Source organism: Mesoplodon densirostris, chromosome 8 (assembly GCF_025265405.1).
Source record: "Mesoplodon densirostris isolate mMesDen1 chromosome 8, mMesDen1 primary haplotype, whole genome shotgun sequence".
Lineage (NCBI taxonomy): Eukaryota > Metazoa > Chordata > Mammalia > Artiodactyla > Ziphiidae > Mesoplodon > Mesoplodon densirostris.
In genome coordinates, this window is record NC_082668.1 from 45,447,151 (window position 1) to 45,472,470 (window position 25,320).

The 25,320-nt window shown below is 36.1% G+C and overlaps 1 protein-coding gene across 1 annotated transcript in view; it reads left to right on the plus strand.

Annotated features, from left to right (window-relative positions):
* Positions 1 to 25,320, plus strand: part of STAT4 (signal transducer and activator of transcription 4) — a 92,216-nt gene that overhangs the window by 28,814 nt on the left and 38,082 nt on the right. Inside the window, exon 3 of the mRNA XM_060106656.1 lies at positions 23,054 to 23,152. Within this exon, the coding sequence (XP_059962639.1) occupies positions 23,054 to 23,152 (99 nt within the window). The remainder of the gene's footprint in view (positions 1 to 23,053; positions 23,153 to 25,320) is intronic.

Sequence of the window (25,320 nt, forward strand, 5' to 3'; positions counted from 1 at the left end):
TTATACAGCAGAGACTAAGACAACATTGTAAAGCAATTATACTCCAATAAAGATGTTAGGGGCTTCCCTGGTGGCGCAGTGGTTGAGAGTCCTCCTGCCAATGCAGGGGACACGAGTTTGTGCCCCGGTCCGGGAAGATCCCACATGCCGCAGAGCAGCTGGGCCCGTGAGCCATGGCCGCTGGGCCTGCGCGTCCGGAGCCTGTGCTCCGCAACGGGATAGGCCACAACAGTGAGAGGCCCGCGTACCGCAAAAAAAAAAAAAAGATGTTAAAAAACACACACACACATACACACATTAAAACTAAAAAGTGTAAACAATTTAAAAACAATAGCATAATGTTTAAGTGCGCGTGCATTCATGAACCAGACTACCCGGGTTGACTCCTGGTTCTGATTTACTAGCTATGTGACCTTTGACAAGTTACTCAATCCCTCTGCACCTCACTATCCTTATCTTACCTATCAAATGGGGAGAATAGTAGTGCTATGCCCATTATCATAGGCCTGTTATGGACTAGATGACATAATTCATGTAAAGAGCTTAGCATGGTGCCTGGTACTTAAAAAGCCCTCAATACATGTTATTTTATAAATATTACCATATCTAGAACTGAGTGTAAATGACACGTTTCTTTAAGACTGGTAACAGGACAATTACAAAAAAGAAATAAGGATGATTTGGGGAATTTCAGCTCATAAACATGCTTGCAGTACATACAGAGGTCATCACACTAGGTTTGACCTTGGGGATAAAAGGATGACTGTCACACCATAGATCTCACAGAACAAGAAGGCTAATCTCTGAAACTTTTAAGCACTTTTCATCTTACTAACCTCCCTGGACACTGCATTAAAAAAAGAAACCTATATTTATTCCGTGCAATCACAAGTCTCTGCTGATGTTAAGTGTGTAGAAGTACTTGAATTCAGCAGCTATGCAGATCAGCAGATCAGTATCAAATGCAGTATCACTTGACTGACACACTAGGTATATCACCAAACACTAAACATGTCACCTCTTCAGATAGCAACGTCCTTGTGTAGTTTACTTTACCTAGAGGATTCCAGGAATGCACTCTCATAAAACTGAGGTTTCTCCACATACTGTAATATTCCTAATGGGATCTGGCCTAATTCTAATGCTGGGCATAGGCATATGCTGTCACAGGGATGCAGTCTTGATCTGCCCCTAAAGGATGTATGTTTGCTTTAACTAAAATGATTTGATGAATCATACACATTTTATTTTTTAGAAAGCTCCTTAAATTGGACACATTTTTGTTTTTTTCCTACGCAGCCACTAAACCGTGAAACTTAAACAGAATTAGGCACGTGTTTTGACTTGTCTCCTGCTTTGCCAAGTTGGAAAGTTCCCAGTACCGAGTGATCTGTTTGCCAGCAAAGCCACAAAAGTACAAATGAGACCCCAAGGGTTACAAGTTCTTTTGTAATATCTGTGTTCTAATGGATGGCTAATTATTTTTGGCTTGAGACCCATTAATTAACAAAACAAAAATTAGGGGAGCTGGAATTCTAACACCATTTAATCCAACTCTTAATGTTACTGATGATTCAATTGAGGCCATAATGACCTGACCAGAATTCCTCAGTAACAGAAAAGCTGACCGGGGATCTTTCTCCTGCTCATTCTCCTGCAGTCCTCACAGCAAATCCCAGTGATACACCCACAGTCTTAGGCTATCATAAGCCTCTAGGCTGATGCCAACACTATCCCACTCCAGAAGTTAAGGGTTAGCTATTTTCCATTCATATGTGTTAGCAAGGATAGCAAATACTATATTTAAAAATCAGGAACAACCTGAATGTTCGTAACAGGGAACTCGTTCCATAACTGTGGCCTAGCCAAATAATTCAGTGACACACATTTATTTAGCATCATGTTTTTGAAAGCTGTTTAATGCCATGGAAAAGTTATCTTGATGTGTTATTTACTAAGTGAAAACTATGGAATACAAACTTTCATCTCAGTTTATATCATACTATATATACATATTAGGAAAAAATAATTTTAAAAACCTGGAAGTAAATTACATAAAAGTGTTACCGATGCTTATCTTTAGTGAGTAAAATTAGGCATGATTTTAATTTTTTATGTATAATTTTCTTGTGTTTCATATATTTTATACAGTGGAAACTAACTGTATAAATATAAATATTTATTATTTATTATTTATTTATTTATTATACTATTTATATTATAATAGTTATTGATTATTATTTATTTATTATATATTTATTAATAATACATATTTATTATAATTTATAATCCATATTTATAATATATATTATATTATATTATTTTTATATAATTTATATTATATTTATTATATATTATATAAATAAATATATAAATATATATATATTTATATAAATATAAATAAATATATATTATATTTAAAATATAAATAATTTATATTATTTATAATATAAATCCATATTTATAATAATATTTATAATTTTTATTATAATTATTTATAATAAATAATGGATTATATTTATAATGTGAAAGACAAAGATGGTTATTTTAAACAATCCAATGTATTCATAATCAACTAGAAGAGAGGTGTCGGCAGCTGTAGGGACCAACCCCTTTTTAAAGTAAGATGTCAGCATGAATATGATGCATGATGTACGTGCCATGAACTCATGACTTTGGCTTGACTAGGACAGTGTAAAGACTGTGGCTTTTATTTTGAAATGAGGAACCACTGGAAGGTTTTGGTAGAGGAGTGGCATGATCCAACTTAGATTTTAACAAGATCACTCTGGCTGCCATCTTTAGCCAGGTTGAACAAGGATGGTCATGGTAGAGGCAGTGAGAAGGTTTGAATTCCAACTAGTTATCCATCACAATGTTAGGTTTTGAAACCTATTTTCCTACAGCCTATCATTTATTATATGGGGATTTATATTTTTTTATATATTTATTGGAGTATAATTGCTTTACAATGTTGTGTTAGTTTCTGCTGTACAACAAAGTGAATCAGCTATATGTATACATATATCCCCATGTCCCCTCCCTCTTGAGCCTCCCTCCCACCCTCCCTATCCCACCCCTCTAGGTGGTCACAAAGCATTGAGCTGATCTCCCTGTGCTATGCTATATGGGGATTTAAACATGTATTTTATATATATTTTATCAGTAGAACTTTTGATGAACTGACAAAGCATTGGGTCTTCTCCATGAAAATAACACCAAGTCTGATTTTTCCTTTCCTTCTCAAACACCTGCTTCTATACCCACAGTTACTCTGTCTCTATGGAGCCAGGTAAGATGGGCCTTCGGGACTTCTCTGTCCAATCACCAGAAGAACCAAGTCTTAGTCCAGGGGGCATCAAGCACCAGCCAGAGCCCATCCTTAATAAAATTTTCACCAGTCAGCAGCAAAATAAGAAAATTTGCAAAGTCAAATTTATTCCTTTTAAAGGATTTTTTTAAAATTCTATAACATTGTGTATCCTTTCCAGTCATTTGGGATAGGAATGTTCTGGTTTTTTGAAGTGATGATGATATGCATGGCAATGTTTGTGGAGCTTTCCTTATATACTTATTGAAGCAGAATAAAAAGCTGACAAGTTTGTATCAGTCACCAAAACTTCTACTATTTTCTGGTCCACGAAATCCTCACATCTGGAAAACACAGCATTAGACTGTATGGCAAAATCTTCTTCATATGTGCCTACTGTGAATGTCTTGTTTTTTGTTTTTGTTTTTGGTAACTGAATGAGAAATGACCACTAATTCTACAATCTTGTATCCACAATCTACTTTTATCCTTTCCCAGAAAACAAATGTTAGTTGGAACTGAACATGGGAAAAACATAATTCATTGGTTTAATTCCTTCAATGCTTTGTTCAGTTAGAACAGAGTGGGTTTTTCTTTGATTATATAAGTAATGCATATTAATTATAGGAAATTTGGAAAATAAAGGCAAAAAGAAGATAATTATCCATAATTCTACCATCCGGATTTCTACCATGGTTGATACTTTAATATATTTTTTCTTATCACTTAAACTGTATTATAGATGGATGCATGCATTTTTTCACAAAATGGAGATTATATGGTTGTTTCTTTACTATGTTACATCAAAAAGCTATCACAGAGGCTCTGATACCTAGAAAGCTTAGCAACCCATTACTCATAGTCTCAAACGTTGTTTGCTCATCAGAAATGTACAAATGAAATTACATATATTTGAAAGGCTGGGGTGATGAAAAACATAGGCAAACTAGGGAAAAACTACAGATTCCCCAAAGTCTGTGAAACTTCCTTCATGTTAAAATAGAGATTAATAGACATTAAAGACATATTAGCATCTCAGTGAGACTAATATGGTAAAAATAGTGACAGCCATTTTTTAAAAATCAAATTATGTTTCAGCTTGAATAGAACCAACCCTATGAGCAAGAGAAATAGGGCTTTCTATTTTTGCTATTAGGAACTCTGACAAGAGATTAAATTTTAGCACATCCCTAAAGATGTCTTTTTCAGTCTACCATAGTGCCTGGAAATCATACCTTTGACTTTGGTAACAAAGACTTCAAGTTTACAATTGTATATAAAAATCTCTCCAAGCTTTTAGATAAAATACATGAGAGGAAAAAAAGACAAATACATACAACATTAAAACCTAAAATGACTGGACAGTTAAATACCAGAACATGAGTGAAATCTATACCAGTATGAGACAAATAAAACTAAATCAGGAAAATCAACCCCACATTCATCCATTGAAACATTGCCTAAAGATACATGCCCAGGACTTATGAAAAAATCCTCATAACAAGAGACTGGCAAGCTCAAATTGATGTATTGAAAAACCAGCACACTTCTGAAAATGATCTACTCCACAATATGAAGAGTTTTTCAGGAAATCATCTGAATAAAATAGGAACAGAAATCTAAAAGAGGCAAATAGGTTTAAATGAAAATTTCAAACAGATAATATGAAAAGAGGGAGATGATAACTAAGATAGGAAGGGATTTTAAAAGGAAAAAAGAGAAACAGTAGAATTAAATCCATGTTGGACACAGGAAAAGATAGAATTGATACTATGGAGAATAAATAAATGATGTGGGATGTATGCTTGAAGCACCCAATGTAGTGAAGTGAAGGAAAATGGAATATGGAAATCAGAGACAGAAGGGCCAACACACATATAATTGGTGAAGAGACCAGAACAAATGGAACAAAAATAACAATTGAAAATATATTCTAGAAGAATACTTTCTTGGGATGACAAGGAAACGATTTAGACATGGAAAGTATGCTAAATTCCTTATTTTGACATGGGAATTTCAAAGCTTAACTTTTACTCCAGATACTTAAAATGAGGCTTCAATGACAGTGTCATACAGCCATGGCATCTTGTGACTGGTGCAAGAGAAAATGGCAGAATTAGAGATGGTGCAACTGGGAATTGTACATAATCCACAGCCCATTCTATTAATGTGGCAGTGCATAGAGGAGTATGTGGTGAATGTGAGATTATCCACTAGGTGGTTGTGGTGAAAACTAAGTTGTGAACTATTGGGTGCAAAAAACGGTTTTGATAAATTCAATGATAATTGCTATAAGTATGTAAAACTGTATTTATATCTTACAAAATAGTGGAGAGGGTGACAGAAAAGAATTGTAGACTATATAGCAAAAGACAGGCAAAGGAAAGAGAAAACTGGTGACAGAGTAAAACCAAACATATTAAATATGGCAGTGAATGCAAGTGGATTGAGCTCTCTTCTTAAAAATAAGAAGATTCTGGGCCTCCCTGGTGGCGCAAGTGGTTGAGAGTCCACCTGCCGATGCAGGGGATACAGGTTCGTGCCCCGGTCTGGGAGGATCCCATATGCCGCGGAGCGGCTGGGCCCGTGAGCCATGGCCGCTGAGCCTGCGCGTCCGGAGCCTGTGCTCCGCAACGGGGGAGGCCACAACAGTGAGAGGCCCGCATACCGCAAGGAAAAAAAAAATAAAAAAAAATAAGAAGATTCTCACTTAGAATCAAAACAGAAAATTCAATGACATGCTATTTACAAACAACCTCTAAAATGAGGTATAAGAAAAGCTAAAAGTAAAAGGTTGGGCAAAGGTATATCAGGCAAATGGAGAGAAAAAGAAAGTATGGTTGCTATATATTGTTATAATAACAATAATAAAATAGAAATGAGATATAACAGCTGACATTTATTTGGTGCTATTTATTTGGTAACATCTCATTTAATCCTCATGGTGGTTCTGATGTTGTTTGACAATGTCAAATTCCAGTTCAAGATTCCAGTTCAGAAGCAATAATCAGGACAAATATTGTATTATTATCAGAGACAATTTCAAATGAAAGTATAACTTTCACAGATCAATATGCACCAAATATATTGAATCAAAATATAAAGTAAAAATTATAAGTACAAGAAGAAATGAGAGGGCTTCCCTGGTGGTGCAGTGGTTAAGAATCTTCCTGCCAATGCAAGGGACACGGGTTCAAGCCCTGGTCTGGGGAGATCCCACATGCCATGGAACAACTAAGCCCGTGTACCACAACTACTGAACCCACGTGCTACAACTACTGAAGCCTGCACGCCCTAGAGCCCATGCTCCACAACAAGAGAAGCCACTGCGATGAGAAGCCCGTGCACCACAACAAAGAGTAGCCCCCTCTCCCCACAACTAGAGAAAGCCAGCACCCAGCAACAAAGATCCAATGCAGCTATAAATAAATAAAATTTTTAAAATAAAAAGAAATGAGAGAAAGCAAGTAGTAGTGGGACACTTTAATAAACTTTTCTTAGTTTCTGACATATCAAGTAGGCAAAACCATAAATGAACAAGATCTAAATACTGTAATTTAATGAGGTTGGTTTAATCAAGAATATATAATATCACAGCATTTTAATGGTGAAAAATTATAAATAATCTAAATGCCAACAGTGGAGAAGTTATTCAATAAATCAGACTAGGGCTAAATTAACCATTCAACAGCTATTAAAAATGATATTATAGATGTTTTAATGACATTGTGATTTAATTATCAATTAAATGGAAAAGTGGATATGTAATAATATATAAAGTGTACTCTAAATTTTATTTTTTTAATGTCTGTAAATATATGTACATTTGCACATGGAGAAAATAAACTAAATGGGCACATTAAATGTTAACATCAGTTATCTCCAGATCTTGTGATTACGGGTGTCTTTTATTAGTGATTTTTGCATTTAAAATTTTCTCTTCAAAGGATATTTTTGCTTCTGCAATCTAAGCAAAACATAATTGACCTTTGTTTAATGATTGACTCTGATCTTATGAACATCCCACTTGATTCTCACAACTTAAGAGAGAAAGGCAGGGTACAGATTTTATAGGGGAAGAAATCAAAGCTCAGAGACGTAAAGTGGCTTTTTTCTTTAATGTCATAGTTAATGGCAGGGCTGGGGTAAAACCCTGACTCTAACCTCAAATCCTGAGGACTTTCCAGTGCCTTCTGTGTAAATCATGTCTCCACAAAGGCCTGGCTCAGCATGGCAAGTGGTCCAGGCACTCAGGTAATAAAATATATATAAACCCATGTATATTGTATAAACCCTTACAGCTTAATAGGATTTTTCATCCAAGTTGATAGGAGAAAGAGGCAACTACATTTGATTATAGGCTCTATATGAGCAAGAAGTGTGGGGAGGAGACAAATACATTTTGATGGAAGCTGACGGTACAAATAGTCCTGGAAGCCAGAGCTGGTCATCTTAAAAGGCTCAGGCCCCTGAGGGATGAATTTCACATGGTTAGCGTCTTTTCTAGCGTGGCCTTGAGGGAAAATGTCCCTTTAAATGTAAACATGTTAGTGTGACTTGCATTTTAAGCCTAAAGACCACTTTGAAGTGTCACTCTGGGTATCTGTAAACCAACGTTCGGATTCCCAGTTTTAGAACTGGCTCTGAGACCTAGCCCCATGGTCACAGTTGAGTAATAGGTCATTTGGGCACTCACTTTCCATTTTCATGAGCTATTAGCAACCCTTCAGTTTCCATTTCTCTCAGTAGCTGAATGGTATTAATACCTCCAATACAATTCAAATAGATTTCAGATTTTTGTTCAATGGAAAATGTACAGGGACACTTTGAGGATTGCTTTGTAAATGTCAATGATCTTCAGAGAACGGTTTTATTTCTTCCGGTTGGAATGATTTTTCCACTTCTAGATTTAGGAGTTCTAATTTTTGCACAATATGTAAATTAATAAAGAAGTTTTTACTATGGTCTTTTTTTTGAATTAAAAATGAAACTGCTTTATTATCAAATCTTTTCATGTGAACCTCTTAAAGCATTCAATACATAGGAAAATAATTTCAATAAACACATTTTATAATAAAAAAATGTCAGAAACTGTTAAAATTTCAAGATCAAAGAGAGTCAATGATACAATTGGAAGAGACTAATATGTTCTAATATAGGTACTATGGTCTTTTTTGATATGATGAAAATAGCTTTTTAGTTTTCCCCCGATTGCTTAAATAACACAAATCTTTGTAAAAATTCAAACAATAGTGAAAAGTCTAAGAAGAAACTGAAAATCCCCTAAAATTCCACCAAAATAAAATAACCACCATTATCATTTTTGTCACTACTTTTTCATGTTTTTACTGCACACTCACATATAATTTACCATAAATTAGACATAAAACATACTGCTTTTTTATTACAAACTTTTTTTCCTTTCTTTTTCCCTTACCTCCATCCACACCATCACCCCCAAAGGCATCAGTGTTAACAATCAATGGGCACTCTTCCATACCTAGATCTGATTTATAAATAAAATGGAAACATGTATAATTTATCCCCATGTATATTGCGTGTGTTTGTTTTTTATTTATTTTATTTTTGGCTGCGTTGAGTCTTCGTTGCTGTGCACAGGCTTTCTCTAGATGTGGGGAGAGGGGGCTACTCTTTGTTGCGGTGTGCAGGCTTCTCATTGCCGTGGCTTGTCGCGGAGCACAGGCTCTAGGCATGCAGGCTTCAGTAGTTGTGGTGCGCGGGCTCAGTAGTTGTAGCTCGCAGGCTCTGGAGCACAGGTTCATTTGTTGTGGCTCACGGGCTTAGTTGCTCCGCGGCATGTGGGATATTCCAGACCAGGGTTCGAACCCGTGTCCCCTGCATCGGAGGTGGATTCTTAACCACTGCGCCACCAGGAAGTCCCTATTGTGTGTGTTTTTATGGAATTTTGTAAATGAGAAGTTTTGTTAATTTCTCTGCTTTCCAAACTTTATATCACAGAAATCTCTGGATGTTAATGGTAGCAAATGGTCCATGGAGTGGATGTGCCATAATTTATTGAGCCATTCCCATTAGTGGAGCAAGCACTTTAATTCCAGTTTTCTCTACCATAGTGTTGTAACAAACAACATTGTGGGTGTGTTCATATGGGCTAGTGCTCTTATTTTTATGGGATAGATTCCTAGAAATGTATTTACTAGTCAAAGGTATTGATATAGTATTTTAAATTTTAATAGGTATTGTCAAGATTGCTTTCCAAATAGGTTGTAAAATTCACATTTCCATCAGCAAAGTGTATGAAGACCCACTTTCCCATAACTCCATTAATAGCAGGTACTTTCATTCCTTTTCATTTTTGCTTACCTGATTGTTAGGAAATAGTATCTCTTTTTACTTTGCTTTTCTCTGACTACATGTGAGGCTGGGCATTCTTTTCCACATTTATTAGTTACTTGGATGTGCCCTTTGTCAATTCCCCATTCACTTTCTTCTGTTGGGCTCTCTCATCAATTTCGAAGGGTTCTTTATATATTAAAATGTTACTTTAGAAATATTTTTCATAGTAAATAACTCTTTCATATGAGTTACTAATATTTACCTCAATCTATCATAAGTCTTTTGGCTTTATGACACCTTTTCCATACAAAAAAATCTTTAAATGTGGTGGAAAATCCACCTTTTTGTATAGTTTCGAGGGGTCTAGCCTTGGTTAAAAGTCTCCCAACTCTTAAATTATACATGTTTTCCTGAATTTTATTCTAACTTTTCTTTAAAAATTGTCTTTAATCTACATAGAATCCTTTCTATAGGGATCCAACTTTTTCTTCTGGATTGATAGACAATTATACTAGCAAGATTCTTTAAATAATCATTTTTTCCCAACTGAACTGAAAATGCCATCTTTTTGCATGTTAATTTTCTCATGTAATAATTCTCCACCACCCTCTGTTATGCTCCGCTAGTCTAGTTATATGTCAAAGCTATTGATTATAATGTAAGTTATATAGTATATTTATACCTTATAAATAAATATACTACACTTTGCAGTATATTTCAGGATCTTGTATGGCAAGTCCTCCTCCCCTCAACTTGGAGACAATGACCTGGTGGTTAGTTGGTTGAAAGCACACACTCTGGAGTCAAATTGAATCTTGGCTTCAAGTTGCTTCACATCTTTCTATCTCAGCATACCTATCTGTAAAATCAGGATGATAGTACTGATCACAAACAGTTGCTGTGAAGATTAAATGAAATAAAACATAGAACACTTAGAAAATTCCCTGATGTATTTTAAGCACTGAAAAATTAATTAGCTTTTGTAATTTTCTTAACTGTTGTGCAACATTTCTTTCATATGAACTTTATTGCCTCTTTCTTTCAATCCAAGTCCTCCAAAAGCAACTCTTGGAAGTCTAACTTCAATTGCATTAAATATATGTATTCATTTTGGGATAATTAACATTTTTAGGATAAAGTCTCACATCCTAAAATTCTGTTATGCTTATTCTATGTTGTGTTTTTAATTTATGCCATCTCAGATCTTGTTTAAAGTCTTTAGTATGACCCTAGTTTAATTGATGTAAAATGTGTACCTTTCTTGTTCAATTTATTCCTAAGTTTTAAAAATACTTTCCTTACTACTTTGAATGCAACATTATCCCCATTGTCAGTCTGAGATGATTATTGCCAGTGTAGAAAAAAAGTGTCCTCTTGTTTATTCATTCTAGAATTTTTTACTAGTCTCTTGTTTTTTCTAGATATACACATATCCTCAACAAGAGAGATGTGTGTATACCTTCTTTATCAATATTTTTACATTTAGGATTCCATTTTCTTGTCTTTATACCCTCGTCTAAATATTCTTCGATTATAATGATGATGTATCCTTGTTATCATGAGAGAAAGGGTGAAAGGGTGACTGAAGGATCCTACTAGACATAAGCAAAGGACATCGATTCTTTTACTATCAGTAAAGTATGTGTCTTACCATACAGAGAGCAAGAGACTCAGAGCATCATCCCCACTGTTCACATCTCCCCAAGGCAGCCTCACTACCAGTGACAGTGGTCAGCCAGGGTGAGGATCCCATCAGGTCTTTGAGAAGCAAAGTTGCCATCTCCAGGAATATTTCATACCTTGTTGTTCTCTTCCAACTAATCTCAAGACTCTAGTTTTATATCTTCCTGGCTACTAGGGTTAGGTGACTAATAAAAACTCCAGAAGGACTTAAAGACAGCATCTTTACCAACACTGCAATTGAATAATATGCTTTTTCTATTCTTTCTCAGTTAGTAAGGAATTACTGTAATTTATTTATCTTCTCATTTGATTATTCAACAAGCATTTATGAGGTTCCTATAAGGTGACAGCTACTTCAAGTTCCATCTTGAAGAAGACCAGTTCCTGATTTTGAAAGATGCTGAGTATAGATGGGGAATAAGACATAGAAATAAATAATAGAAATGCTATGTGATAAGTTTTATGATACAAATTGGTATCGAGAAGTGTGCAAGATCTAGAATTTTACCTTCCTCTCAAACTAACCAATGAGCTTGTTATTGTTTCATGAGTGCCAGATAAAACATGAGACTTCCGGATCAGTGGCAAAGACTTTATTATTCACAGCAAAAGTAGTAGCCAGAGCTTCATGCCCATTTGCATTGGTTTCCCATGTCCCCCAGGTCCTACAGGGGTGACACAGATCCAGCACACTCAGTGGGTTGTGTAACAGGAGAGGAACAATTAGCTTGAGGAATTCACTGCTTTTATAGCTAGGGGAAGCAAGCCTTCTCTTAAGCTGGGTCGAGATGTTAGCTCATCACTTAAGGTTGCTTGCTGCAAATACAACCCCGAAAAATGAGACGAGTGATGAGTGGTCAGGGCTTTGTATTCTTGGCATACCAGCAAGATCACACAGGGACACTCAGGGTCCATGTCAGATTGCCTCTACAAATAGCAAGTATAACTGCCAGAGGTTATTAAGACCTAAGTCATCTCAGGAAAAGTGATTTAATAATTTTACAGTCAAACACATGGTAATTTTCTGTTGGTTTGTTTAACCACTGCAACTATCTTGAGGTTCCATAAAGAAAGGTTAATCCTTGAACAGATTTATCATAGGAAATACTATAAAGATAATTTCCAGGGAAAATAAAATTAAATGCACCTGTGGCTGTAGGGGTCCAGTTAAATAAACAAGGAATGCATTTTTTATAAAGCAGTAGAGATTTGGAAAGGTCATAGTTTGTGGAATGAGATAAATCTGGTTTCTGAAGAGCTCCTTCACCTTAGCTTCTGAATTCTATGACTTTTCACAAATGACATGACCTTTGGGCTTCCTATATGTACCTTGCAGGCTATTGTCAGCTTTTATAATGCACCCAGCATATAATAGGTATTCAGTAAATGACAGGTTCTGCTATTGTTATGTTCAAACATATAAATGATAAGTAGAGTTTGTTAACATCTACCTTGTTCTCATCCTGTCATTTTGAATTAAGCAATTCATTTATCTCAATTACAAGACTCTGAGTTCCCCCAAAGCATTGGATTTTAGTCATCATCATGATCTAACTAGGTTCTGACTCTCCCTTTCTCTCTTCTCACCTGAATAACAAATTTTCAAAGCCAACATTCATCTTTTACAAACACCTTTGCATAAATAAAGCAAAGAGAAGGATCTGACATGGAGTATATATGTGTAATTTATCACTACTTATTTCGTTTTAATCATATAAGGAACACATGCTTAATTATTTTTTAAAATTCCAACAATACCAAAGAATTGAGGTAAAAGTGAAAATATCCAGCCACCCAATCCCATTTCCCCAAGGATGATCATTAATGAGAGTTTGTCACATTCCTTCCCAGGCCTTTTTCTTTGCATAGAAAATGTAGTATTGATCATTTTCTTCCAAAGATGTTATGAATTATGCTCAGGTGGGAGCACGGTATTATTATTTCTAATTGCTAGCTTGCATGAGTTGAGTTTTTAGTCAAAGCAGCTTTTAATGCATTTGTGCCCGTGTGCAAGTTAATCCTAAAGAAATGCTGGGAAAGTCCCTACTCTTTAATGTTTTGAGAACCCCCAATACATAGTCTTCCTTTTTCTGGAGTTTGTTTTGTATTCATGTAAATATATTTCCCAGAATACAACCCGGTGTTCATTGGCTTCTTAATCAGTTTTCTTCCTTTCTGTGAAACTAATAAGAAGATTTTTATCTTGTTTTTACTGATTTACCATTTATGAGCTTCAAACTCTCCTAACACACTGATGAGGCAACATAGAAAACTCCTGTTTTTAGAGCGCTTTACAAGTGGCAAAGCTCTTTCTCAATTGTCTGGCATGCTCCCCACATTGACTCTATGACAAATGATAAGTGTTATTATCTCAACTGACTAAGGGGCAATTAGAGTAATGAAGGTTAAGAAGTGACTTGCCTAAGGTCACACAGCTAGTAACAGCCACAAATGCAGGTTCCCCTGACTTTATATAGAGAATGCTCCAGCTGCTTCACAGAGCAATTGCCTAGGATGAGTTAAGCCTTCACAGACATAGAACATGCTGCTGGAAATAGACTCCAAATTTATAAAAAAACATACTTGATGCCTTTAAGAAGTATTTTCTTTTAATTTTGGGCTCCCCTGGTGGCGCAGTGGTTGAGAGTCCGCCTGCCGATGCAGGGGACACGGGTTCGTGCCCCGGTCCGGGAAGATCCCGCATGCCACGGAGCAGCTGGGCCCGTGAGCCATGGCCGCTGAGCCTGCGCGTCCAGAGCCTGTGCTCCGCAACGGGAGAGGCCACAACATTGAGAGGGCTGCGTACCGCCAAAAAAAAAAAAAAGAAATATTTTCTTTTAATTTAAAAAATAGACCAAGACAAACTATTTATACCTGCAGTTAATTTTTAGTTAATTTGTTTTAAGATGGATGTATTATTATTAGCATAAATAGAAATAGGGCATTCATTATTTGTATCCATGGAGAATCTATACCTCACTTCTCTTTTATCAAGAAAATCTTTGTGGTGATGAGAGAATTTAAAACTAACTGAACAAGAGAGGCAGGCCACTCTAGTCATTTGAATTTGTTCATTCCTGGCAAATGGAATAGCACAAAGATATGTGAGAACTGTGACTTCAGAGTGACAATTTTTAAAAATAGGCTTTTTTTTTTTTTAGAGCTGTCTCAGTTTACAGAATAATTGAGTGGAAAGTACAGAGAGTTCCCACATACTCCCTTAGCCCCTCCCCCCAACCCCTGGCAGAGACTTTCCCCTATTATTAACATCTTGAATTATTAGTGTTGTACATTTGTTATAATTGATGAACCAATAATACATTATTATTAAAGTTCATAGTTTGCATTAGGGTTCATTCTTTGTGTTACACAGTTCTTTGAGTTCTAACAAATGCCTAATGTCATGTATCCACCATCACAGTAGCATACAGAATAGTTTCACTGCCCTGAAAATCCCCTGTGCTCCACCTATTCAGCCCTCCATCCCTCCCCTCAAACCTCTGGCAGCCACTGATCTTTCTACTGTCTCCATAGTTCTGCCTTACAGTATTCCCATAGCAATATGTTTTCAAGTTTCCTCCATGTCTTTGTGTAGCTTGACAGCTCTTTTCTTTTTTATCACTGAATAATACTCCGTCATAGAAATCTACACAGTTTGCTTATCCATTCACCCATTCAAGGACATCTTGGTTGCTTCCAAGTTTTGATGATTATGAATAAGGATGCTATAAATATTTGTATGCTGATTTTTATGTGAACATAAGCTTTTAATTCATTTGGGTAAATACCTAGGAGCATGATTGCTGGTTTGTATGATAAGAGTATTTTTAGCTTTGTGAGAAACTGCCAAACTGTCTTCCAAAGTGGCTGTACCATTTAATAGTTCCTGTTGCACCATATCCTCACCAGCATTTGGTGAGGTCAGCATTTTGAATTTTAACCTAATAGATGTGGAGTGGTACCTTATTGTCATTTTAATTATCATGAAAGAAAATTGTTTTTTAAATCTATTAGACTGACCATTCTACATCTAAATCAGCCTTAAGATAACTGGATTAGCTCTTCTTCAATTTAGTAGTTTTTTTTTTCACCGTAGACATATCCTTATGATTCTAGTGAGGAAGTCTTAGGAAGAAGCCATTAAGAAAAATCGTGTGCTCAGAACAAAGGGAAGGAAACAATAAGAGGCTGAAGCTGAGAGCGTGTTGTCATGGCCAGTGTGTTTGACACTGGTAAGGAGCAAGGATAAACATGATTTAACAGCAGTACTTGGGATGATAAAAGGGGAGAGAGTGAGCTGGCAGCCAGAAGTGTACAGTAGATTGCAGATTGCCAATAAAAACGGGAATGAAAACATTTTACTCTGTAATTGGAGACAACTGCTTCATATCTCAGAGGTACCATAAAAGAAGAAATATCAACATTTGAGTGTAGTATGGTTGCAGGTAGTTTAAAAAAAATGAGAAGTCAAAAACTTCTCGGGCTTCCCTGGTGGCGCAGTGGTTGAGAGTCCACCTGCCGATGCAGGAGACATGGGCTCGTGCCCCGGTCCGGGAGGATCCCACATGCCGCGGAGCAGCTGGGCCTGTGAGCCATGGCCGCTGGGCCTGCGCATCCGGAGCCTGTGCTCCGCAACGGGAGAGGCCACAACAGTGAGAGGCCCGTGTACCACAAAAAAAAGAAAAATTTCTCAAATTGAGGTTAGGAGGAGAGCTGGAATAGCAGAGGTAGGGACTGCCCTGCCCATATCCCTTTGGACCTTATCATTTTAGTTCAATCAGGTGGACTTAAAAATGCCAGCATCTGTGTCTTTTTGCTTTAGGGCTAATAACGACAAAAACTGATGTAAAAATACTCCAGTTCCCAAAGGCCTTGGGTAGATAACTCTAAGGCACATGTTCTACCCTATTCCCAGGGTTCCCAGCCAATCTTAGCCAATGGCTGGATAACACATCCTTTACTGGATGCCTTCTCTTCCTCCTCTCACTTACCCGCTCCCATAACTGTGTTTTTTGGGATGAACTCCCATTTATATTTCTTGCGCTGGAATCTTTGTCTCAGGGTTAACTTCTAGAGAAATCTAGGCTCAGACAGTTGTTGGTTACATGTTTCTTCAGAATCCTACATCCCCTTTGGTTACTGTTGCCTTCCTCTCTCAAGGCTCTCCTGAAACTTCTTTTATTTGCCCTGGGGCCCATTACTCTCAACCTGCAGGTGTCAGGTCACTGCAGCCAGAGAGCACATCTGATAAATCCTTCACAATGCAGAGGAAATTAATTAAAGGTAGTGTTAACTCTCCCTCATATCTTTGCATTCTAAAGGGGATCCTGGGGGAAGAAACTCAAAAGAGTGAAAGTCTAGTTGTGAAATCTCAAATTTCATGCCACCTGAATGGAGGAGGTTATTTTGAGCAGCCTTATCACTTCCTTTACCTCTGACTCTGGTACTCCTTGAAGGAATTTAGCATAAAGCAGCAAAAATCATAAAATAGCACATTTGTTGATTCTAAGACACCTTTTTTCTGCATTTTAACATCTCTGAAATCAAAACGCATCTTATATTCAATAGCATCTCTTAATTGCTATTGTCAGGTAGCAATCACAATGGCATTGCCATTTTCTGTGATGTAAAATTGGGTCATAGCTATTCATGTTGTTGTCACTTCAGTTGAATTATGTGCACAGTTGGTACAACACATTGAATTTAATTGCTGTTTAAGTGTCATCAGTATAATACTGTGATTTAGGATTGAAACAAATAGTTTTCATGTATGCAGAATGGGACAGGAACAAATCAGCAGGGCATAATTTGATATTTGTTTAGCAAATTAATAGTCACTGGATGGATGGTCCTAAATTCCATATTTTCTTAGAAAGCAACAATAAAGTGCTTTGCAGGATGTAACAAAGGAAGGAAGATGTCCACTAGTAGAAGCTGTATTATATTTTATTATTGAGACTCATGCAAAAAGATTGCTTATCATACACAAAGCAACAGTGACAAGAGAAATCGGCAAATTCCTCACAATAGGTGAATAAAATCTCAGCACAATAGCAGTCTGGAGTAAATGAATCATGCATTGCACAGGATTATCATTAAGATGTACAATATCCATTTATCAGAAACTTCCTGCTGATTTTGAACAGAATGCACTTAACTTCCAGCATGATGCCATTGAGGAAAAATTAAAATATGTGTTTAATCAAATACGTAATGCTAGGAATTGGGGGTGGTTTTCTCTGACAAGACAAAATTACATTGTCAATGCAAAAGGATTTTTTTTTAATTTTATTATTTTTTTAAATTGGAATATAGTTGCTTTACAATGTTGTGTTAGTTTCTGCTGTACAGCAAAGCAAATCTGTTATACGTATACATATATCCTTTCTTTTTTAGATTTCCTTCCCATTTAGGTCACCACAGATCATTGAGTAGAGTTCCCGGTGCTATAATAGGTTCTCATTAGTTATCTATTTTATACATAGTAGTGTATATATGTCAATCCCAATCTCCTACTTCATCCCACCCTCCCCTTCCCCCCTTGGTAATCATAAGTTTGTTCTCTACATCTGTGACTCTATTTCTGCTTTGCAAATAAGGTCATTTGTACCATTCTTCTAGATTCTACATATAAGCAATATTATACAATACTTATTTTTCTCTTTCTGACTTATCTCACTCTGTATGACAGTCTCTAGGTCTATCCACATCTCTGCCAGTGCCACTGTTTTGTTCCTTTTTATGGCTGAGTAATATTCCACTGTATATATGCACCACATCTTCTTTATCCATTCCTGTACTGATGGACATTAAGGTTGCTTCCATGTCCTGGCTATTGTAAATAGCACTGCAGTGAACATTAGGGTGCATGCACCCTTTCAAATTATGGTTTTCTCGAGATATATGCCTAGGAGTGAGATTGCTGGGTCGTATGATAGCTCTATTTTTAGTTTTTTAAGGTTTTTTAGGGTTTTTTAACCCTAACCCTAGCCGTAACCTCCATACTGTTATCCATAGTGGCTATACCAATTTATGTTCCCACCAAAAGTGTAAGAGGGTTCCCCAAAAGGATCTTTAAAAGGATCAAGAGTACGAGTTTGGATTATGAAAAGCAGTGTATCACTGTAATCTTATGCCTAACTGCCAACTGCTGAAGGTACCACCATATTTAATTTAAACTGTAAACAATGTCTACAAATAAGAACTTCTTCAAAGATGTTATTAGGAATGAACCAAAAGAGTACAGGTGGTGGTTGAGCTGATAGAGGATTGGTTAGACATCTTCTGGAACAGACATCTAGGAGCCTGCTATATAGTCTAGTTCTCAGTGACTTTATGGACATGTATCTGAACAGTTGCCTAATAATTTCATGTAAAAGTATAATGATTGTGAATCATGATGGCATGACTAGGCCACTACAACCCCTCAATGCCTCAGTCATCAAATCATTTCAGGACCATTTGCAGAAGGAATGTGAGTGAGTCCTAGTTCTTGTCTGAAAACTTTCTGTTGAAAACTTCTGGTAAGATCAAGGAAGTGCCAGCATCAAAACTCACAGAATGTAGGTAATAGTGGTGCACATTTTAAAGAAATGCTGCATCACTGACTTTCTTGATGGCCCAGAGGACATTATTTTATGGGAAAAAACATGAATGCCAATGACTCTAATTTGAAAAGAGATTCAGAAAAGTTGAATTGTAAATATGCAAAGAAGTTTTATGAATACATAACCAATTTATTTCATGTATATTTATCCTTTTATATAGGTATGATGTGAATATGTGATATTAAATATCTATATGTTTAATTAAATCAAGAATTCTTTCAATAGGATGAAATAAAAATTCTAAGTGATAATAAGCATTATGTCATAGTTTATATTTTTGTTTCAAGGCAAAAAGCATTCTTAACAATAAAGGTCGGTTCATAGTAATGAAAGATTTGACTCACTAATACATAACAAGTCTGAATGTGTATGAAAGAACCACAAGAAGAAAAATTCACAAACTAGATTTTAACATGCCTCTTTCAATATTTGATAAAATTAATGAGGCAAAAAAATCAGCAAGCATGCAGAAATTTGAACAAAACAATTAACAAAGTTGGGTTAACAAACTTGTATAAGACATTTGCACCCAACAACTGCAGAATTCACATTTTTTACAAGCTCACATGAAATATTTACAAACAGTCCATATGTTGGGCCACAAAGCAAGTTTTAATAAATTTTAAGTGACTGAAGTCATTCAGAACATCTATTCTGATCAGAATTTTAAAATCTATAACAATCAATAAAAAGGATAATAGAAAATCCCTATCTTTGGAAATTAACCAATACATTTCTAAATAAATCATAATATGAAGGTGAAGTTCTGACTGATATTAGATAAATGAAAAGGGGAAAAATATTATCAATACTCATACAAGATATGATTTGTATTTGCAGAAAATCCAAAAGAATCTACAGATGAATTTTTAGACTTGGTAATAGATATTACTAGTACATTATTAGAATTATTAAGAGTTTAGCAAAGTTGCTGGATTTAAAGTCAATATATAAAAGTCAAATATATTTCTACATACCAGTGAAAACAATTAGGAAAGAAAGATACTATCCATTATGAAAAATACCAGCTACATAGAAATAAACCTAACAAAAAATGTATAAGATCTCTGTGGAAACTTATAATGCTTAATAGAGAGACATTAAAGAAGACTTAAATAAATAGATTAGAACACAAAAATGCCAAGAATCTAAAGATTTAGTGACATTCAAATTCTCAACTTGTGTGTATGTGTATGTGTGTTTGTAGCTTGACAAGGTGATTCCAAAATTTATGTGAAAAATGCAAAGAAAAGCTATTCTACTTGATGTCAAAAAACTTATTATACAACTCTAGTAATTAAGACAGTCTGTTGATAAAGCAGATAGAACCATAAGGTGGGATGGAGTCAGAAGCAAACCTCCATATATGGGCACTTTATTTATGACAGTTGGCCCAGCAGAGCAGTGGTAAAAGAACAGAATGTTCAATAAACATTGTTGGAACTGATATTCATATAGAAAAAAGTGAAAGGGACCTCTCATTATTAACAAGCTCCAAGTGAATTGCAATTAAGGGCAAAATTGTAAAGGCTTAAAATATATATATATATATATATATATATATATATATATATATATATATTTGAATAAACCTCCATGGCTGTAGATTAGGGAAAGATTCCTTAAGTCATAAAAAGCACTAACCATAAACAGAAGAGTTAATAAATTTGACTTCACTAAAATTAAAAACTTCTATTTATTGACACTAAGAGATAGTGAAAAGAGAGCCACAGAGTAGAAGATATTTGCAGTACCTACACTTAAGAGAGACAGACACACGCTAGAAAAAGGGCAATTTCTCTTCCGTCCTTCCTCCCAGCAACACACACTTAAGGGTGGGTTTTCTTTTGTTTGTTTGTTTCTGTTTTTCTGTTTGTGCTTTTTCTTTGGGGGGGTGTCCATGGTCCGTATACATGGTAACTACTGAAAGGTGAACACAACTACATCTTTGATACGAAAATTTAAAATGCTAATATGAGACTCACAGACATAGAAAACAAACTTATGGTTACCAAAAGGGAAAGTGGAGGGGGGTTGATAAACTAGAAGTCTGGGATTAACAGACACACACTACTATCTATAAAATAGATAAACAACAAGGACCTACTGTATAGTACAGGGAACTATATTCAGTATTTTGTAATAACCTATAATGGAAAAGAATTATACGTATATGGCTGAATCACTTTGCTGTACACCTGAAACTAACACAACATTGTAAATCAACTATACTTCAATAAAAAATAAATTTTAAAAACCTGATCATTAAAAAAGGTGCTACTTTGGTTTTTGAATCTATAGCGGTCAATTTTCCATAAGATGTTTTCATCTCATACATTTAAGTGAGAGCTAAGTTAGGAAAAATGCAAAAGGAAAGTGAAAAAATAGCCTGGATAAAAACAATAGTGATTCTTTACTCTTAACAAAGGAGAAAAAATGAATAATCTAACCTCACAAGACACGGGGGGAACCAAATCTGAAAGGGAAGGTAGAAGAAGTTCAAGCAGGAAAGAAAAATGAAAAAGTATAGACAAAGGAGCTGAGAAATGCTGAAAGATAGTATCTGGATAATCAACAATGAAGAACTCCTGTAACAGTGAGAAAAACAAAAACAATTAGTGGTGATTCTTGGGATCTTAGAGGAACTCCTGATCTTGGATAGGAAAAGCTTCCAACGTTACATAAATAGCAGTCTCCAAATTAGCCCTGGGAGAAACCCTTTATTTTCATCAGTGGAATATTTTAAAAATAAAGGCAAAATGAACAAACGTAGCTTTTCTTGGTGAGTTAAATGGAAGAAATATGGGAAAACAAATCAATGGGAAAATTTAAAAACAAGAACAAATTCAAACTAGGGAGAATCTGAAATTGTCAGCATGCAGGAATCAGAAATTTGGTATCCCTGCTTAATGAATAGGATAATTTTAATTTCTTTACCTTAAGAGTTTCTGTCAATTCATTTTTGTGTTTTTCTTTTGGAGTGTTCTCATTTAAAGGGGAAAAATGTTTTAAAAGCTATAGAATATGGAAAAGCAGGAAACCAGATACTTGGTGTTTACCCTAGTTTTACAATTAGAAATGCTAATTAGAATGCATCATCTAATAAAATTGTGGCAATGGTCAAGGCCTTAAAAATGTTTACAACCAATAACCTCATTTCTTTCCAAGAAAGACCCTTTGGTTTACTAGTCTGTATAATCTACTTTTGATTATTAATTTTCCACTTTTATCTTTTCTGCTATTGCCCTTTTGGCCATTTCATGGATAATTAACACCTCCTTCAGACAGGAGGGCAGAGGGAAACTAAATAAAGGCATTTGTCTACATTTATTGTGTTTCCTGTTAATCCTGCCATGGAAGAGTCTAGTAACAAAGAAGTTTAACACTACTGATTAAAATGATGGTGTTGTTCAAATTAATCCTGTAAACCAAGAAAACCTATAGGTGCCTGGCAGGTAAAGTAAATGAGTGCCTAGGTCACTCAGTGGTGGATACTATGGAAACTATGGGTAGTACATGTTCCCCTGAAGGGATTACAATATTTCAACTTATACAACATACCTTATGGCTGAATTAGACCCACAGGCTGCCAGTTTACAATATCTGAACCATTAACATCGGTAATAAAAAATGTATATACTTAGATGTCATAAAAATATTGTTGCTAAAATGTGTGTGATAGAGTTTCTCTCTAGCATACCGATATAGTTATGAGCTAATTGACATGAAGAGCACCAAACAGGGACCAAAAGAAATGCGTTAGGCACACCATGTAGTACAGAGTTAACAAATAAACAGCTGGGACCACCCTAGTTCATAATAATTTACAAAGAAGTAACTTTTGTAAAACTTATCCTAAGCCCAAAGTAAACTGATCCTCCTGAGTGTGATTTCAGGGCCTTTCCTACAGAGGTGCTCAAGAACTATTTTTAATTATTAAAAATAACTTTTAGAGACAGAGCAGTATCCTGCGTAGGCATCTACATTCACAATATTAGTTTCTGTGGCTTTATAATAGAATAGGTTCTTGAAACAAATCCCAAATAATTTCACATATTTATTTGGAGATTATTTTTCATTTGCAAATAGTGATGTATATATTTAAGATTTTGTGTTGTGTTTGTTCACTTTTTTTCAGGGAAAATTTCATGGAAATCCGATGCATGTGTCTGTGGTTATTTCAAATTGTTTAAGGGAAGAGAGGAGAATATTGGCTGCAGCCAACATGCCTGTTCAGGTAATATTTTCTTCCATTGTAATCTGTCATCACCTGGAACTCAATTTTTCTGAAACAGAAATTCTAGTCTTCTTTCCAGCCATCTTCTTCTGCCTATGTTAATGGTCCCATCATCCTTCTAGTCACTTGGAATCAAGGTCTTCGGATTATCTTTGAATAATTCCTTTTCTCTGCCTCCTTACTGAGATAACTACCAAGTCTTTCCAGAGTTTGTTTCTGGAATCCTATCTATACATCCTTTTCTGTTTCCACTGCTCACACTCTGGTCCATGGTCTTACTATATCAATTGAGGAATAGAGTAACCACCTCCTGGCTGAATTCCTAACTACCATTTAGGCTCTGTTTCTCTCAGCATGTTTATCCTCAGGGATTGATCTTGCTCAAACCCTTCAGTAGTTCCCAATTTCCTACCCCACAAGTCCAAACTACTCCACAATCAGGAATTTTGTATTACAGAAACTCCATAAATATTTGCTTGTTTATTGTTTCAGTGTGCTTTGCCTTGCCAATAATATTTTAGATTATATTTTATCCCACTATGCTGAAAGAACTCAGAGCCCCCATCAAAGATAAATAGAGGAATATGAAGTCCCTGGGAATACTTTTTCAGTTAATCCTTTTGAAAAGCAAAGAGCATATGAGTAATCAACTTTCCACATGTCACACTCCATAAGATAGTAAATCACACTAGTGTATTTATTTTTGAAGATCCAAGAAAAGTATCTTTTTTCAACTATTAAAAATTCTCAGGGCCTCCCTGGTGGCGCAAGTGGTTGAGAGTCCGCCTGCCGATGCAGGGGATGCGGGTTCGTGCCCCGGTCTGGGAGGATCCCATATGCCGCGGAGCGGCTGGGCCCGTGAGCCATGGCCGCTGAGCCTGCGCGTCCGGAGCCTGCGCGTCCGGAGCCTGTGCTCCGCAGCGGGGGAGGCCACAACAGTGAGAGGCCCGCATACCGCAAAAAAAAAAAAAAAAAAAAAAAAAATTCTCAGATTTAGTTGCTGTCAGGTTATGGCTGTTTTTAGAGAAGTATGAAGCTTTAACAACTTACTCTTATTTTTTAGATGATAAAGAAGAATGGTATCACCTTTATTTAATTTAAAATCTAAAGTTAGTGGGTTTCTAAAGTAAATATAGTTTGATTCAGTGCTTTTTGGGTGAACATTGAGATGCTGTTACTAATGTATGATATTTGCATATATATTCTGAGCTGTCCTTTTTCATAGCCCTCTTATCTCTAGTCATTTTGTCTGTGTGTGTGTGTGTTGTTGTTCTCTTCAAATGTCAGGTATCAGCCAAATTAGAAACATTTATTTGAATAGATGCTCATCAAAATCATTCCGCAAACAATCTGCTAGTGCTATATACTACCACAAAAGAAACACTAGTTTGTAAATTTTGAACCAGTAGACAAATATATGGAGATACACACACACACACACACACAAATAATGGGGGCCAAAATGAGAGTGAATTCTACAAAGGCTTTACCCATCTGAAGAATGTGATATAGTTGAAAAAACACTTGATTGACAGTCAAGGACCTGGGTTCCACTTGAGGTTCTGCCACTGATTTGATATAGATCTTAGTCAAGTCATCATCCTTTCTAACCATACGTCCCCATCCAAGTGTAAGGTGAAGGGTTTACTGACATTCTAACTCTCAACTCTAGATATCTATATAAACGTTATACCTAAGGAATGTACTCAATGCCAGATTATTAGAGTGGCCAAGAAATGGGGCTTGCGGTTCCTAATGGCGCAGACTGGTAGTGGTCCGTGGCCCTGGCTTTGGGACCCCTGCTATAAACCATCCTCTCCTTTGGGATGAAGTGGGGAGAATAAGGGGGAAGAGAAAGGGTTGCTTCTTCATTTACCTGCCTGGGACATAGAGACTTCTCCCCAACTAGGGAAAGTAAAGCCTAAATGAAGCTAGATCACATTTGGAGCCCGAAGTGGTTAGCACCAGAGTTTGGACTTTACTGTAGTTGGTGGTGAGCAAAATGGGAGAGCCTTGACATCTCCAGACTTGCCTTTGAATTTTGGTAAAGGGTGAAGGAGAAGGATGAAGCTGGAGACCAGGAAACCTGAACTCAGGTGGTGGGAGGGATGTGCAGAATGTCACACATGAGAGGGCTTCCCTGGTGGCGCAGTGGTTGAGAGTCCGCC